Source organism: Neopsephotus bourkii, unplaced genomic scaffold (assembly GCF_033783945.1).
Source record: "Neopsephotus bourkii isolate Nb327-2 ecotype Australia unplaced genomic scaffold, CSIRO-AGI_Nbou_v1 NB_1132, whole genome shotgun sequence".
Taxonomy (NCBI): Eukaryota; Metazoa; Chordata; class Aves; order Psittaciformes; family Psittacidae; genus Neopsephotus; species Neopsephotus bourkii.
The window spans coordinates 842530-859464 of NW_026901618.1; the positions used below are offsets into that span (position 1 = coordinate 842530).

Genomic DNA, 16935 nt, shown 5'->3' on the forward strand with positions numbered 1-16935 from the left:
AGGAATAAAAACTGATGTACAATAACTTACTGGAAAATTATCTGCACTTTCCTCCATAGCACACAAACAGGAATTCCAAAATGCCGAATAAAAAATATTGATTGGCTTCAGACTTCCACATGATAGAGGTACAGCTTATTCTGTCAAAGCCAGAACTGAATAGAGCTGTCACTCTGCTTAATGCAGTATTAACTACACTGAGGCACAGGGTGGTGCCTCTACAGCAGTTGTGCTGAAGAGTATTTTCCTCCAGGTCTTTTCAACTACTGTTATGCACATGTTTCAGTACAAGGACAGGGTCTTACTCTTTCTTCTAATAGTGACACTTCCTGATAAAAAGCCACCTCAGAGAGTGGCACTGATGATGGAATGCTGCTTTAGGAAAATATTTGTCAGATAAATCCTCTATGAAGGAACAGCTGAACCACAGAACTTTTATGCCACTCAGCCAGATAATAGGCATATGCTCAGCTACTGAATGAGCTCCTGCACCTCAGCATTTCAACATGAAATCTCTTAAAGTAATAATAAAGAAATGAATATCTGCTATCAGTCCCACACATAATAATAAAGACCATTCTCAATGGCTACTTGACCAGTCTGTTCAGAAAGTCACTTGACACAGAAATAAAGCCAGCTCATTTAAAATACTGATTTTTTTAAAAAGACTATTTAAACCATATGTCTACTTATCACTGATTTTTATCAAAGTGTCTGAACTGAAGATGAATTAAGATTCTTGCTACTTTGTTGCTGCAGTTTTCTAATTAATGATATCAATAAATAAACATTCTAAAAACAAGAGACCCAGTCTAAATCTTTCTTTAAATTTAAGCTCTTTCCTTCAATAAAATGCAGCAAATAACAAAAAGCTTCTGTAAGGCAAGGGCTCCCCCCAGGAAGTTCAAAGGCCTGTACTTAACACTTCACTGTGAAAAATTTTCCACAGGAAAAAATAAGGTGTTCTGTTTCTGGGTTTTTTCCCCATCTCTTTGTTATGAGTTGAACATAAATGAGCACATTTGCCTCATTAAAAAGACTCTTAGACAATTGCATTTGCATTGCTTATGCAAATTAGATTTGTAAATCTCTCAAAGAAATTATTAAGTTGTGGAGTGATTACTGAAAAAATGATCACATCTTCAATATCATGTGAAATAAGGTGGGTTTACTATTTCTCTTCTGAACTTCTGTAAGCTCTCACAAGAACCCAGTATCTGGCTTCCAGCAAACACAGCTTATAAATGACCAAATTTTGGGTTGCGTTTTAGGTCCTGTGTTGTTGGGAAGCAGCTTTCATGAATGACTTCACCAACATACCATTATGTGGGAGTTATACCAGAAGATAAGTCCCTTTTCCCCCTCCACTCTGATTCATGCCTCATCCTTTCACACTGGAGGGCTGCCATCCCAGGGGAATGGGTGTTTTCTTAGCTACTACAGTGGAATCAGTTGAAATTTCAACAATGAAATTCCTGGACTTGTTTGTTACCACTGCTAATATCAGCCAGGCATCACAGCACAAGGATCTCTTCTGCTCCAACAGCACATACTCTGACTGAAATGCTTTGAAGAAGAGAGATGGCGGAAGAATTCAACAACCCAAATGAGACTCGTTTAAAATATTGGTTTAATAGAAAAAGCTCAGTCACCAGTAAAGTTACCTTGGCAGAGTTCCTTCCTTTGATTATTTAAACAGTTCTGTCAGAAACATTCCACAGTATTAGACATATTTCTGAATTTAATTCTGAAAAAAATCTTTCATTTTTAGAAGAGAAATCGAGAATACAAATGTGACACCTCTTAAATATATAGATGCATATGAAAGAAATGGAGCATTTCCCAGTGATATGTGATCCTTAAGCAATTCCCAAGTTCTGAGAAAAAAAGTGGTTGTGGAAATGAAAATACATAATACTGAGGTTGAACTTGGGAAGTGATTCATGAACCTCAGGTCAGAAGTTGAGTCGACAACACAATGACAAGCTCAGATACCAAAGTGAATGGAAAGAAACCCTTTTTGTCCTACAGAACTGGACTGGAAGTCTGATCTACCAGCTTCTGGTTTGAGGTTTGAGTCACTTTGTTCCAAAGAGGATCATAGTCTCCTCATGGAGACATATGTACTACAATATAATTAGTCTGTGTGCAGTGCCAACTCATCTGTTTAACCTTGCCATCTTCAGGTCTATGAACCATCTGCTTTTGGGGATCTGGTACATTCATTTTGCCATCAGTCTGATCCAATGTTAAATCAGCTGTGGATTACAGTCATATCTGCACCTGAAGACTTCCAAGAATGTTTTGTAGCACTACTGAAAGTGTCAGGCCATCAAGTATTTGTCAGGGATACAAAAGAGTGCAGAAAAATCTTGTCTTTCCCATTTTCCCCTGGCTCCAGCATCTGTTTATTCCGAATAAGAAAACACCGTTGTGGCAGCAGAATTTTGAGGAAAACCCTACTGCAAGAATATCTTTGGGGCAAATGGCGTGACATTTTTCACCACAGAATCAAACCCAAAGCCAAAATGAAATCTAAGAAAGCTAATCTCAGAGACCAGGTGCCGTCCTCATTCTACTTTAACCAAAACATAGCCCTTAGTAGTAGTAAAAATGGTCTATTTTAAAATCCTAATTTCAGGAACAGAGATTTCATATAGGCCACTGTTTCAAAATATTTCTATGTGCTTTATGAGCTCAAAATTCAAACTGGTCTTTGGTATTTGTGCCTCTCAGGCATATTTTCAAAGCACTGCCTACAATGAGAGCATCTTGCGATAACGAAAAGCTTTAAACTCACCGCACTGTATCTTTTCCATTTATTTGCCAATTACCTTTTGCCCTTCTACTTTCTCCCACTGTGTAAGCTTCTCTTCAGGCTCAATTCCTGGCTGCTAAACTAAGGTTTGGCTGAAATCGAGCATGCAAAATACTGACCAATGTCTAACTTGCATACTAGTACAGTAAATGTGCATGGTTTGCATGTGAGGCTACTACTCAATATCTGGGTATTATTGCATATCTGGACAGGCCTGGAAATTGTCTCCTACAGAAAAGAAAAAATCATTTGTCTATGTGTAAAATGCATCAGCCCTAAACACTGAGGCTTACGGAAGACAGCTAAGTAGTACCTGTCTCCTTGGAAGTATAAATAGAAATCTATGTCTAAGTTATAAATGGGCCAGACACAGACCTACTAATCATTTCTATATGCCTGCTGCTGGCAAAGAAGGGACATTTCACCAGCATCAACTGTTTCAGCCCTTCACTAGTACCGACTTCACAAAAAAATCAGGAAGTCTCTCAAATTACCTACTGTACGTTTTTCTTTCTACATTAGTTTGCATTAGACAAAATTGTAATGAATAGCAGATAAAAAGAGAAACTGTTAACAAAAGCAACATTCCCAAACTAGTAGGTCATCTTATTTTTTAAAGAATTAAAACTATGTTTAATGGTTTAGACATTTCACCAATGATAAATGATGAACAGGGAAAGTAGGAAGAGAGGTTAATCTCTTGGCTATTTAGAAACAAAAGTATAATCCAGATTACAGAAGCAAAAAAGCAATCAACAGAAGAATTATTGGTGGCAATTATTAAATATAAACATCAGATCAAATTGAATGACAAGGGGGTCGCATTTGGTGGTGCATTCACTGTTGTGATATATGAACCAATACTGAAATGGTGGTATTTCCTTGAGAAAAAAAACATGCAAATACTTAAATGCTCTAAATTTTATAGAAACTTGCAAATGAAGTACCAAAGGTTTCTCCCTTTCTACCAGATAAATCTTAAATACACATATCAAAAGATTTTATTTCTGAATAACCAAACCAAAGTTTCAATAAATCTGCAATAAAAGATTATTTAAGTTGCAGGTTTTAATCCAATCTGATCTCAATTTGTAACTACTCTTCATTCCCCAGATGAATTTTCAACTAATGAATATTTTTTGAGATATGTCACCCTCCTCTAGACCTGTCAACTGCAATTTAGACGTAAATTAAATCAAATATTTTACCGACAGAATTTCAATATGATTACCCTCTATCACCATCTCAATGTAATCTAGTCAGGGAAAGTTTCAGTACAGATTGCTGAATTAAACCACTGTGACTCAGGAAAAACTAGCCTGAAAAAAAAAAAATTACTTTTGTGCAGAAATTATGTCAGTTATTAGATCAGAATTTCATTGTAAGTATTTCCAACATCTGCAGGTTCCTCTGTATATTTCTTGCACCTATGGGTTAGATGCCTAATTTGACAGCCTTTTACAAAGCCATCAATAATCTAAGCTCTCAGCTCCTTAGTGCCGAACTGGTCAGCCATCACAAATCCTCAGTCAAATGCCTCAGTAAATCTGTTGAGTATTTCCTGAGGTTTCAAACAAGAGTGGAAGGGTAAGGGCTAGAAAGTGCTATCCAAGGTCAGGCATTCTTCCCTGGTTACAACTGGCCAAGTAACCAAGTACCAAAAAAAAAACCCCAAAGCCGTAGAGAAATTTTCCTAAACACTTGACTTTAAAAGGTAAGCCAATTTAGCAACTAACTAAAGTATTTCTACATGGTTATGAGAAGCAATCTACAAAAATATATGCTCAGAATAAGATTTTCTATTACATTTTACAGTATGGCCTGAAAACTTTACCCCCCCACCCCCCCCAAAGTAATCCTCTTTTATAAAGTTCCCCAGAAGCTCCCCATTAAAGAGAGCAAAACCTCTGAGATCAGCATGGCCAGAGAGGTAACACCAAAGCAAATCTCCTCCTCCCTGCTAAATCTCCTGCTGTTTCCCCCCTACAGCAGAGTACTGAGCACAACTGTCTGTCTCTACACCACATTCTCAAGTTTGAGGCCAGTGACAGAACTGCTCATGCATTTCTCTGGGATCTGTCCTTCTGAGCAATAATCCTCTTGCATGCTCAGTGTTAATGCTTGTTAAACCTCAGAAGTTTTAGAAATGCCCTTCACTTAAGCAAGAATGCAAAGGCTTATCTGAACACTGGCCAAAATACATCTTGGTCCAGATACCACAGAATTTGGCCAGGGTGGAAATACTGAGGGAGCAATCTCTTGGACACTATTTCAATGCTTTTCTTTAGGGAAGAAAACAAGAAAAAGAAGAGGTGCATGGAATATTTCCAGGTCCCATTTGTAATCAGAACTATGGCACTTGTCATGTATCAATTATTTCTCACAACTGACTACCTGTCCTTTATTAAAGAGATTAAATTTGAGAGGAGTAATTGTAGGAAGGTTACCCAAGTGCTGCTATGCAGAGAACAACTGAATGGTAACATTGTGCTTAGAGTAAGATCAGTACTTACAAAGAGTTAGAAAAAAACTATTGCATATAAACTGTAAGAGTAATTACATAGAAGGATTTTATACTGGAAATAAGAAAATTAACAATGGTGGGGAAGAAACTCAACAAATGAGTGACATTAAAGGGGAACATGCATTCTTGTCTTTGATGCTTTGAGTAGTAAATATCCAATGTGCAGCAAGGTATTAACCAGATGTTAATATACAAAAAAATCTAAGAAAATCTAAGAAAACAGATCATTCCTAGCCTGAAATATTTCTGAGTTTGTACCTTTACAATCTTTCCATATTTGTAGATTATACCATGACAACAGCTCTGTCGTTGAGTGCAACCACTGAAAACTACTTTTTAAATGCTGATACTATAAGCACACCAACCACACCCTGCCTGTAGATCACAGTGGTATCACTGTACTTAATATGAGCCACTGCACTAGAAGCAAATGAACTATATATGATGCAATAAACTGATGTGGCCTGAGGCCGCAGGCATAATGGTTGCTTGCTGGCTTTAACTTTATATTTTCTTGTTTATTGATTTGAACTGAAGGAATTATAGAACAGAGGGGATAATAACTATGATGGTGTCTACTATTTAAACAGGGATTTAGAGGTCTTTAAAATATGGATTATTGACCTTAACTGAGGGTTTATTATTGTCTCCTATACATCGGCCTTTCATTTTCAAGCTCTCTATAGAATGACCTGAGTCTACCACTTGAAGTACTTCCTGGGCACTTACTCCTCAGTAGATCCACAACATGACAAACCATAATGACTCCTAAGAAAACATCTCAATTTTTTGAGACATACGACATAAGAGACTGCAATGAACCTCTGGAGTCTTCTGCAATCTCTTGTGGCAAATGTGGCTGTCACACTGGCACTTTCAGCCCACAGAGTTAAACATAATTTGGAGCATTGCTGTTGGAACAGTGTACAATAACCATCTTGCTGGAGGGAGAAATGTCTATGCTTTCAAGAGGCCTTTCTGTTTGTTTAAGGAGCTCACCAATCGTGCCAGAGTATATATGTCATAAGCGAATGGTTCAAAAGGCATCAGCTAGCAAAATCAAGTAGTTATAAAAAATCACAGAATCATAAAATTAACTAGGTTGGAAAAGACCTTTAAGATCAAGTCCAACCATTACCCCAGGACTGACAAGTCCACCACTAAACCATGTCACTAAGGGTCTCATCTACACAAGTTTTGAACACTTCCAAGGATGGTTGACTCCACCACTTCCCTGAGCAGCCTGTTCCAATGCTCAATCACCCTCTGTGTGAAGAAATTTTTCCTAATATCAGTCTAAACGACCCCTGGTGCAGCTTTAGGCCATTAGCTCTTGCCCTATTACTTGTTACCTGGGAGAAGAGACCAGCCACCTCCTACTCCTTTCAGGTAGCTGTAGAAAGTGATATGGTCCCTCCTGAGCCTTCTCCAGACTAAACACCCCCAGTTCCCTCAGCTGTTCCTCATCACACTTGTGCTTATGACCCTTCACCAGCTTTCCTGCTCTTCTCTGGGCCTGCTCCAGCACCTCAATGTCCCTCTTGTAGTGATGGGCCCAGAACTGAACACAGGATTTGAGGTGAGACCTCATCAGTGCCCAGTACAGGGGGATGATCCCTGCCCTGGCCCTGCTGCCACACTATTGCTGATACAGGCCACGATGTCGTTGGCCTTCTTGGCTGCCTGGGCACAAGCTGGCTCATGTTCAGCACTGTCAATCAGCACCCTCAGGTCCTTTTCCACTGAGCAGCTTTTCAGCCACTCTTCCCCAGGCATGCAGAATTGCATATTGTGGCGCAAATGCAGGACCCAGCATTTTGCTTTGTTGAACCCCATACCAGCCTGTCCAGATCCCTCTGCAGAGCCTTCCTACCCTCCAGCAGATCAACACTCCTGACCAACTTGGTGTCATCTGCAAACTTACTGAGGGTGCACTTGATCCTCTCATTTAGATCATCAATGAAGATAATAAACAACCCTGGCTCTAAAAAAGCAGAAACACATAACTTAGAAATACCAAATAGTTTTGTTTATTTGCTTTGTAAAACTGAAGAGAATGCAGCAAAACCCACCAAAAATACCCCCAAAAGAATTAAAACCAAAACAAAACACAAACCACCAATTTGTATTCTAATGTATCACAACTGAGCAACATTTATTTTCCTTGAAAGGAAAATATATCATAAACCCAAAGAATAGGTGTTTAAGATAGAAATATTTGTAAGTCCTTCAGTGTTCATAGCTATGATCATGCATAAAAAGGTACTATGGACAGATCTACATCATTTATTCAAGTGTCTTTATCCTATAATAACATTCAAGAAGAGTAAACAGCCTCTTGAAGAGTCAAATAAATCTTTTCTTATTTCACCCACATTTGGAGTCATTTCATGTACAAGTATACAGAAAGGAAACTCCAGTAACAGAACTATTTGCAGCAGAGCAGAAAGCAACAATTAGGTTTCTTTTTTTAACTTTGTACACATGATGGAGCTGAGGCTACTGTAAACTGTTCTGTCTTGGGCAGAATGAAGACTCCAGCTGAGATAAGCTTTTGGAAAACTCTTATGTGGACCATTTATTTGGATGTGCAACTGCAACTCTCCCTCTCGTAACAACTCACCTACTCCCCGGCGATGCTCTATCACCAGGGAGTACATGGAGGAAATAACAATATTGAGTTGCTTAAGTGCAAATTGATTTGGGGTTTATAAAAGTTACACCACAGGTGCTGATGGCACACCAGTAAGATAATACTGGACTCAGGTCTGGCTGCATACAGAGGGCTTGTGCTGGGACAAGGCTGCACACAGATCCACACCAAGCTCTAAAACTGTCTTTTCCTGTAACTTTACACTAAGTACATTATTATAAGCTTCACTATCCCCTCTGCGCATATACCTTTCTCTGTGTGAAACCATTGTATTTTGTGTGCAGTCTGATTTCTTCATAGCCCCGAAAGGTAGATTTCCAGGTCTGCAGCTGACTTCTGCCAAACCCCAGCAAAATAATTGCCGCGTGGCACTTACCTCTCCTTCTCTGGGCCATGGCCTTCCATTCTGTGTATATTTGCTTTGATTCTGGCGCTTCTTTTGCCCTCCGTCAGCAAATTTGCACAGCAAAGGCTCAGTGGGGGCTGTGAAGACAAGAAACCCAGTCTGTATTAGCATCCCCCCCAAGAAAGTGATTATACCAGAAACAGTAGTGCTTTGTAATACTGATCTTTTGAAGTAAAGTCTTGCCTTCTGCAGATATTTTCTGCCTCTTTTAGCCTTGACTCCACTGGCAGCTGTTCTTATTAACTAAGCTTCAAAAAATATATACTGGCAGCCCTTAAAAGAATTTAGCAAATATTGTTGAAAAAATAATCAGCCTACGCAGAATGTTAAGTTGCTGTAGTGGAATAGTAGAGTCAGACATTAGTTCCAGCTAAGTTAGACATGTATTCATGACCAGCATTAGTGCAAGGATAAACACTGCTTTACTAAAGCAGCTTTCTCCTTTTATTGTAAAAACTTTGCAAGAATCTGTTTAAAGAATAAGTGTTCTCACTATTTCTGTGTTTCTCGACACCCAATCCTTTAAAAAAACAGAATAAAATAGAGAGTTTTGCCAAGCACAGTCCCATTAGCTTTCTTTTCCTCTTAACTCCTCTTTTAAGCAAGTTGGCAGCTAAGAAAACCCTTTTCTTCTCCAACTGAGATCTGGTGTTTGAATACAATAGTCAGGGGGCATGAAGCTCTGGGAAGAAAGAATATTCACAGAGATGCACACCCCAAAAGGCAGCCAACAACAGGGCCCCCTGGTGAAGAAACTGCCATACATGAAATGGGTACAACAGGAAGGGAACTCTGTGTCTTGGGATCCTTTTCCATCTACCCAGCTTTTAACAGCCTCCTAAAATATTTTTCAGCCAAAACTGTAATTAGCTTTCTGGTGGGAGCTTGCCTTTGCTGTCTCCTTCCTAAAAGAGGGGCCAAATTCTACCTACTTCATTAGTTACATGTCAAGATTGTCCTTTACTACCTACATCAACAGAGATTTAAACTAATAATGGCTTGGCTGAAAGAAACCTAAAAATGATGTGTTGCTTCTGAAACTTTTCAGGAATTTTTGGGTTCCCAGGCATAACAAGTACAGGCTCCAAATAATTAACCAGGTGTTTCGATAGAAAAAAAGCAAGAAATCTGTTTTTTCTTTCTCATTTCCTATGTCTGTGAGGCTAAAAATGCTGAAAGAATTAAAGTGCAGGGACATGAAGGAAAATGTTGCTGTAGGGGGATTAGCCACGTTGCTGACTTATTTATTTAAAATAAAAACTGTGATTTGGTTAAAGGAGAAGTCCATATAATATTAAAACAAGCTCATCACCCCAACTTCTTCATTACAGCAAGTTCAAAATGGGCCAGAATGTGTAAATTAAAATTGTGATCACTTGAAAACTGCCACAGAGGAACAACACATATAGAGACTCTCACATCAAAATCACAGTTTCTCATTGGGACAGCATCACTTTGGCCACTTCTGAAGCTTTAACAGCTTTGTTTTTTTCATTACCATTTTACCAGGCTAGTAATTTCCAAGGTCACTAGAAACTGAACTGCAGGGAGCAATTCATTATTGGCAGAAAGATCAACTGTGTGATCCCAGAGGTCTTTCCCAACCTCTGAGTTCGATTATTGTATCAGATTTTGGTAGAAGGAACGCTCACCTGACCATCTTAAATTTAAAATAATGAAGGTTTAAAAGCATCCAGGTGGCTGTGGAAATTTGTCCTTCAGATGGAGAGATTTTACAGGGCTGACTTCCCTGCACTTTCACCAGTTTTACTCCACAGTGCGATGCTGCATGATTTCAGCATTGTTACTTACAATTCACTTTGATGTGACTGTACAGGAGGCACAGGTGCTAAGCCAGCATTAGAGAAAGACCTATTAAACATCACATCTGAAGCTTCAAAATCTTTTTGTTTTAAGCACTGACCAGCTATCAAGCAACATACAATACCATCGGGAGAAGCACGTAAATACAATCTGCACATTGGATATTTATACATGCCATGATCATCTGCTAACGTACACATGATATTAGCCCATGTACTATGATATGGGTGAACAAGCTAGGAAATCACATGGTTTACTACATATCCTCTCTATATATTATCTGACCACAAATAGGAAGCTGTTGCTATTTCTGAAATTCCCAATATCCAGCATTACCATCTGACAAACTCTTATTTGTTAACTTAACCACTCCCATCTAGAAAAAATGCAAAAAATATTGTACAGACTTTTCAGCAGGTAGGGCAGAAGACAGAAAAGGACAAGAGTACCGTACACTTCACAGGCAAGTTTCTACACAAGAGACTATATTCCTTTAAAGCGAACTGAGAGGAATCCTGGGGGAAAAGTCAGTCTCTCTCGATCAACATTGACATAAGCAAAAGGATCAAAAGAGCATGTTCTGACAGGAAGACAAGAGTCTAGATGATTCTGGGCTTTGGTCTTTTTTATTTATTTAGTTAGTTACTTATTTTCTTCAACAAAAACCTCCCCAAACCAACATAGCCACTTAACATATTACATCCGGCAAGACAGAAAATTATCTTATTATCTCTGAAGTGGTGTAAGGTCTTAATGGTTTACACCTGGAAACAACTATGGTAACCAAACTCAAAATACAAAGAAATCAAATTAATCATCTCTCTTCATTCAGGACATACAGTAGAGGGTAACAGAGTCTCATGAGTTCAAGCATGTTGTTCTAAGTACACAGAAAACCTCCTGTTTACTTAGCCTTCTTGAAATCCCCTCTAAGAAAGGTTCCCTAGGCTTTGCAACATGAGATTCACAGGACTATTTGATATTAACACCATCAGTCTTACTAATTACATGTGCAACAGCAGAAGACACTGGAAAAAGCATATCCTAGTTCACAATATCAGCAAAACTATTTCTAAGCAGAATTCTTTCTTAATGGTTTCATGAAATGTCAGAAATGCTTTAAAAATAATTAATTTACTTTAGACAGGAAAAAAAAAAAACCCATCACAATAAGGTACTATGGTTATCAATTTAAAAGGAAAATATCTAGGAACTATTCAAGCAATATCATCATTACAACAATAATATCAAACAATTGCAACAGAAGTCGAATGTTTTACCTCCAAATACTTTAGAAGAGGAAGAAGGAAAAAGGGAATATTTTAAATTTTTTCTGTTGCTGCTCTCTTCCATTCCAGACAGACACTCTTCGATTTATGGACTGAATTTTCACTTTTCTCCTTTTCCTCTGTATAAACACCCTATCTGAAAATAAATGCCTGTGTCCCTGACTCTTCCCTCACCTTTTATACTGCTGACTTAATAGAAAATGTAATTTAGATATCCATAGATGTTCATAATTTGAAGAGATAAGCACATCTTTTTGTATGGTTCATGACATCCTCAAAGTTTTAAGCATGTGTGGTATTTTGAAGCCTATCTGGAAAATCTCCTGTTGCTGTTTTCCTGTCAGAAAAGAGAGAATTGATTCACTTGAGACAAATTTCAGGCTATTCCATCCTGATAAACTCTTCAAGATAGAAGGCACTGTTCTTTCTTTGACTTCTACCTGACAGTAACAAATAGAAATATCAAGAATAAATAACAGCTTTAACCCGAACAAGGTTCATTAAGCCATTACCCATTTTTCAAGATTTAAATGCTTGCTGTAGTTCCCATCCAAAGCCTGCTCTAGTTAATAAGACATAAATAGCCCTAAACTTGGCTTTCAGTTCGAAGAAGGAAGTGGGATCAAATTGATAGTGCTTCTAAACAGTATTTGCCAAATTATTCAGGGCTGCTTTAGGAGAGGGCAGTAGTTGCTAGTGTTCAAATTCTGTTCCCATGGAAGTCAATGGCTAAAGCCCTATCTCTCTTCAGTCAGGCCTTGAATTTACTCTGAGAGTTCAGTGAAGGTGAAAGAGAGAGACTGGTTTCGTGTCAATCAAGCCTGCCGATACTGTTGGAGCTCCCTTAGGAGATCAGCTTCTCATGCTTTGCTACCTTAGATGGCCAGACTGTGCGGACAGACAGTGCTGAACTGCCAAAAGGCTGTTAATATCACCAAAAGCAACACTAGCATTTAAAACAGGACAAAACCTTTAGATGGAGATGGGGATAACTGCCCCCTTCTCAAATCTGGCAGCCTCTTAGAAATGTTCCATCTCAGGAAAGCAACTTCAATTAAATTGGTGAGTTCAACAAAAAAAGCAAAATTCTAACTAGTTCTGAATACATAATTTCCTTATTCTTTCATTCATCGGAAGGCAGACACACTTGAGCTTCTACATATGCAAAAATGTATATATTCATGAGCATGTGCTTCATAAAGGAAGATGAAAGCTGTCATTTGCATTCAGTGAATCTTTTTCATTATTTCAGGTGCTCTGAAACTTCTTCTGTCTTAAGAGTTATTGGGAAAAGCTTGTGCTCTGCAACTTCCGATTCAATGATGTAGCATCATCTGTCCAGCAATGGCAAGAATTACATACATAAAGAAGCAGTAACAAGAATCTATTTATGTATTTTAACTGCTTTCACTATAAATATTTTTGAAGATGGAACATTTTTCAGCATGTCAGGAAGAGTTTAATCTCTTTCTCTCATCTTGTACAAGAATGAAAGTAACATTTTCAACAGATAGCCTGGCAACACACACATTGTGGGTCCTTAAACACCTTCATTTGGTTAATGTGAAGAAAAATGATGAGAAAAGTCACCAGTATATTAGTGAATGGCCAGTGCATAGTCAATGATCTTTCTCAAATTATGTTGTTATGAGAAACTTGGATTAATTTATTTTTCAGCCTTGGCAAATTCTCCTCCATAATAAAAAATGGAGCAGAGCAATAACTGAGTTCACAATTACACTAAGCATACAAACTGATCAAGCTTTGATGACTACTTTTCTTAACTCTGTTCCCAACTTTAGGTATTTTGATAACATTTTCATGTACAAATTACACAGAACATCTGATTGAAACATCCATGCCAAACCAACCCCTTTGCCCCAGGTCAATCATTTTTCATCTTTAGAAAAACTTCATCCTATGGTAACTTCTAAGTCACTTTGTAAGCAGACCTATTTCTCATACAGTATTTCAGAAGCAGACATGAAAGGCACAAAAGCTCTAGAAGCAAGGGAGGACAGAGCAAGTTAAAAGTTCTGATTCTATACCTGGGCTCAGACATATGGACCTAGCAGGACAGAAAGCACAGAGTTTATTTACAAAATGAATTCTGCTGTAAGCTTCAGGACCCCATCAATAGAGCAATTCTCTGCTCTAGTGAAGCCATTGGCTTCTAGGAAAGTTCTGTCACACAATCTTATTCTTCCTGGAGTCACAAATAAACAAAATTTGAACTTCAAGGAATATTAGAGAATAAAGCTATTCTGCTCTTGGGAAATGAAGATGAAGAACTACACAAGATGGTATGTGACACAAAAGGACATGCAAGGAGAAAGTGTTAGCTGAGTAAAGAAACCGTAAGCAATGAAGCAAATAAACACGTCATCCTATCCCACATGCAATGCTTGACTTGTTGAAGGACAGAGTAATATATTTTGCCTGAGAAGCCCATGATATTGAATGTGATGTCACAGAACATACCCTAACATATATATATATATATATATACAAGGATAATGAAAGCATATTAGTACATGCTCAAATGATTCCTTGTTGCCCAGTGCTTTTGCAAGAGCCAGTGCTTTTACATGAGTCAAGGAATAGATAGCATATTTATCCAGTAGGTTTACATTTAAATTTAACTATGTGATATTCGATAGACTTGTACAGCTGACTATGAAAGTCGAACAAAGGGTTAACATCACATTTTAGTTTCTACAACACACCACTTTTACAATATAATTGTAGAAATTGGGGAAGTAGCCTTACATAACAGAAAAGTACCCCACAGCAACAATTAAAAAGCAAACATCTGTTTGACTAGAAAGGAAAAAAAACCCAAACAACTGACTTACTTTGGATATTATAGCTTAAGTAATTTTCTCTACTTCACCTTTTTGTCTTAAGAAATTGGAAGCATTTCTTTCATCTTTTTTGTATAGTAATTATTTCTAAAGAGAAGGAATATATTAAAAAAGAAAGATAAATCCCAGAGGAGAAATAGTGTGTCAAGCATAAAGTTAGTGCTTCTATTCTGTGAAACAGAAATTACTTGGAGCAGGTATAACAGATAACTGCACGCTTAGGCTGGAGAAACAGCAGGCCAACTGTGAAGGGTGGTCCATATCTTGTTGCAATCAATGCAAACACTCCAGCTACTACATCAAACAGTTATACTTAATCATATTGTTCCAGAAACCCCATAAAGATCTGTCAGAGTGGATCAGAAACTAGAGTCTCCTTCCTATGAGAAACTACAAGATTCTTTTTTACACTTTGTTTTTATTTATAAACACATTTCTGTTTTTCAATTTTCAACACAAAGCAGATTCAGAGTGCTTGATTCAGGCCTATTAAAATGCTCCATTCCAGCGTTCTTGATGAGGAGAAACTGTTACATATTTTTACAGAGATAACATATAGCAGATGCTTCAATATGGTATTGAAACTAAAATAAAATCAGTCAAAACAGCAAAGCTGAAATGCAGTAGTACGATGGCATATTTTTATTTTAAACAAATTCCATTTCTCCAAGAACTCTAGTGCTGGTCTGCACTGGAGAGGAGCAAATCCAAAACAGAATTAAGGAGTTCATTAATTATCAACTAGTAACTAATTAACACTGCACTTGAAAGTTGGATTCTCCCTTTATTTTAAACACAAGGCCTAAGTCAGAGCTTGCAGAAATTATAAAGAGATTCTCAGTGAATCCAAAGCCACTCAAATGAAGCTAAATTTAAATGTGAGGTAACTACGAGCAAGAGCAGAGTCAGGCCCATGAGTTTTGCCAGAGAAATCAGCTTCCTCAAGCCTGATGATACAGCAAAATTCTGCTCTACTGGAGGCCCTGCCATAATGCTGAAAAATCTCAACTGTAGTTCATCCTTTGCGTCCACTGCTATGACAGCTCAATCCTTAACCACTGGATGAAAAGGAAGTGAGGTCTTCGAGGAGCGATTTTTTTTTACAATTTTTAATTTTTTCCAAGAGCCCTTACAGCAAAAGAGAAGATCCTTTCATTGAACAAGTGTGTAACCAAACGAACTGTACGCATCATCAACTTCACGTACCTATGCTTAGACCTGAATTTTCCATGGCTTTTGGACAGGACTCACAACCAATTGAAATTTGGAGCATATTGTTTTAATGTGACAATTCTAATTACAAAACATAAAATTTGGCTGGGTTAATATCTCCTCCAAAAAACACTTTGACAGACTCCTTTGGATTCCTGCCTTACTGGAAAAGCCATATACCAAAAAATTGAGACAGTATCATATTTTGAAGAGGAGTATTGGTTACAAGTCACTGAAAGCACTTCATGTATTATGAGAGATAGATAATAAATAAATATTGAAATAAGTAAGTATAGAGATAGATAATAAATAAATATTGAAATAAGCAGGTATACAATGGCTTTTTTTTTTTTAATCAATAAGCAAAGCCTCACACTTGCTCAATCAGCACTGATAAACAAGTGAATGCTTAAAAAACCAACCCACACTTCCATGTTTGAAAAAGTTTTGTGTGTAACTTCTGTGCCACAGCTTCACTGTATTTCTCTCCTGCCACAGTAACCAAGCAAGACACTGAAGAAAGCAGAGCCTAAATAGTTCTTCTGGGAACTATGCAAGTAATTAGTAGAATAAAGATAACATAATGCCAAGGTCCCCTATCCAGTTTCTCCCCATTTGACAATGGGTGACAAGTGTGATTATTTTCCAAAGAACAACGAAGTATTTTTTATGCTTTTGTGTAGGTTTTGGAAATGCTAATTACTGCCTGAGATTCTGAGTACTATGATAAAAAAAAAAAAAAGAAAATAAAAAGAAAATAAAAAAGGACCTGCTTTTACCATATTTTGTGCCATTGTCTTACTGTTTCAGAGGCTTACTAGATTATATGTGTTTAGGCAGGAGCTGATTCCTCCAAGTGAAATGAAAAAAATTGAAAAATATTCCTGAAAGCATTTTAAGAGATTTGACTGTTTTTCATTGTGAATTCCTGCATCATAATTTGCCACACAGGCACACATTTCTGCCATGTGTGACATACAGATGAGGGGGATCAGGTCAATAATTTCCAACCCAAGAGTCCAAGATCCAGTGAAGCTGACAGAAACACTTTCAACATCTTCAGTGGGTTGTGGCACAGGTTTCTACCCTATGACCTGAACTGGAAGTAAATACAGCAGCAGTTACACTGGAGTCTCTTACAAACTTTGTTTTCTTGCCCAGAATGTCTTTTTCAGCGCCACCACTCCAAAAATGACAGGTGCTAGTGTTTTATTGGGTCTTTAAACTTAAACCTGCAATCCGTTCATATTAGTAACAGCATAAAAAAGCCAAGACAACCTCTAACCTGTCACCAGGAATTAGTTTTCAGTAAAAAAATTGCACTGTGACTTTCTGCTGTTTTATT

General features: G+C 37.7%; 1 protein-coding gene across 6 annotated transcripts in view; it reads right to left on the bottom strand.

Annotated features, from left to right (window-relative positions):
- Nucleotides 1-16935, bottom strand: part of RBMS3 (RNA binding motif single stranded interacting protein 3) — a 742307-nt gene that overhangs the window by 83036 nt on the left and 642336 nt on the right. For all 6 annotated transcript variants that reach the window (XM_061362639.1, XM_061362642.1, XM_061362644.1 and 3 more), the window contains one exon: nt 8372-8478. In XM_061362639.1, coding sequence (XP_061218623.1) covers nt 8372-8478 — 107 coding nt within the window. The remainder of the gene's footprint in view (nt 1-8371; nt 8479-16935) is intronic.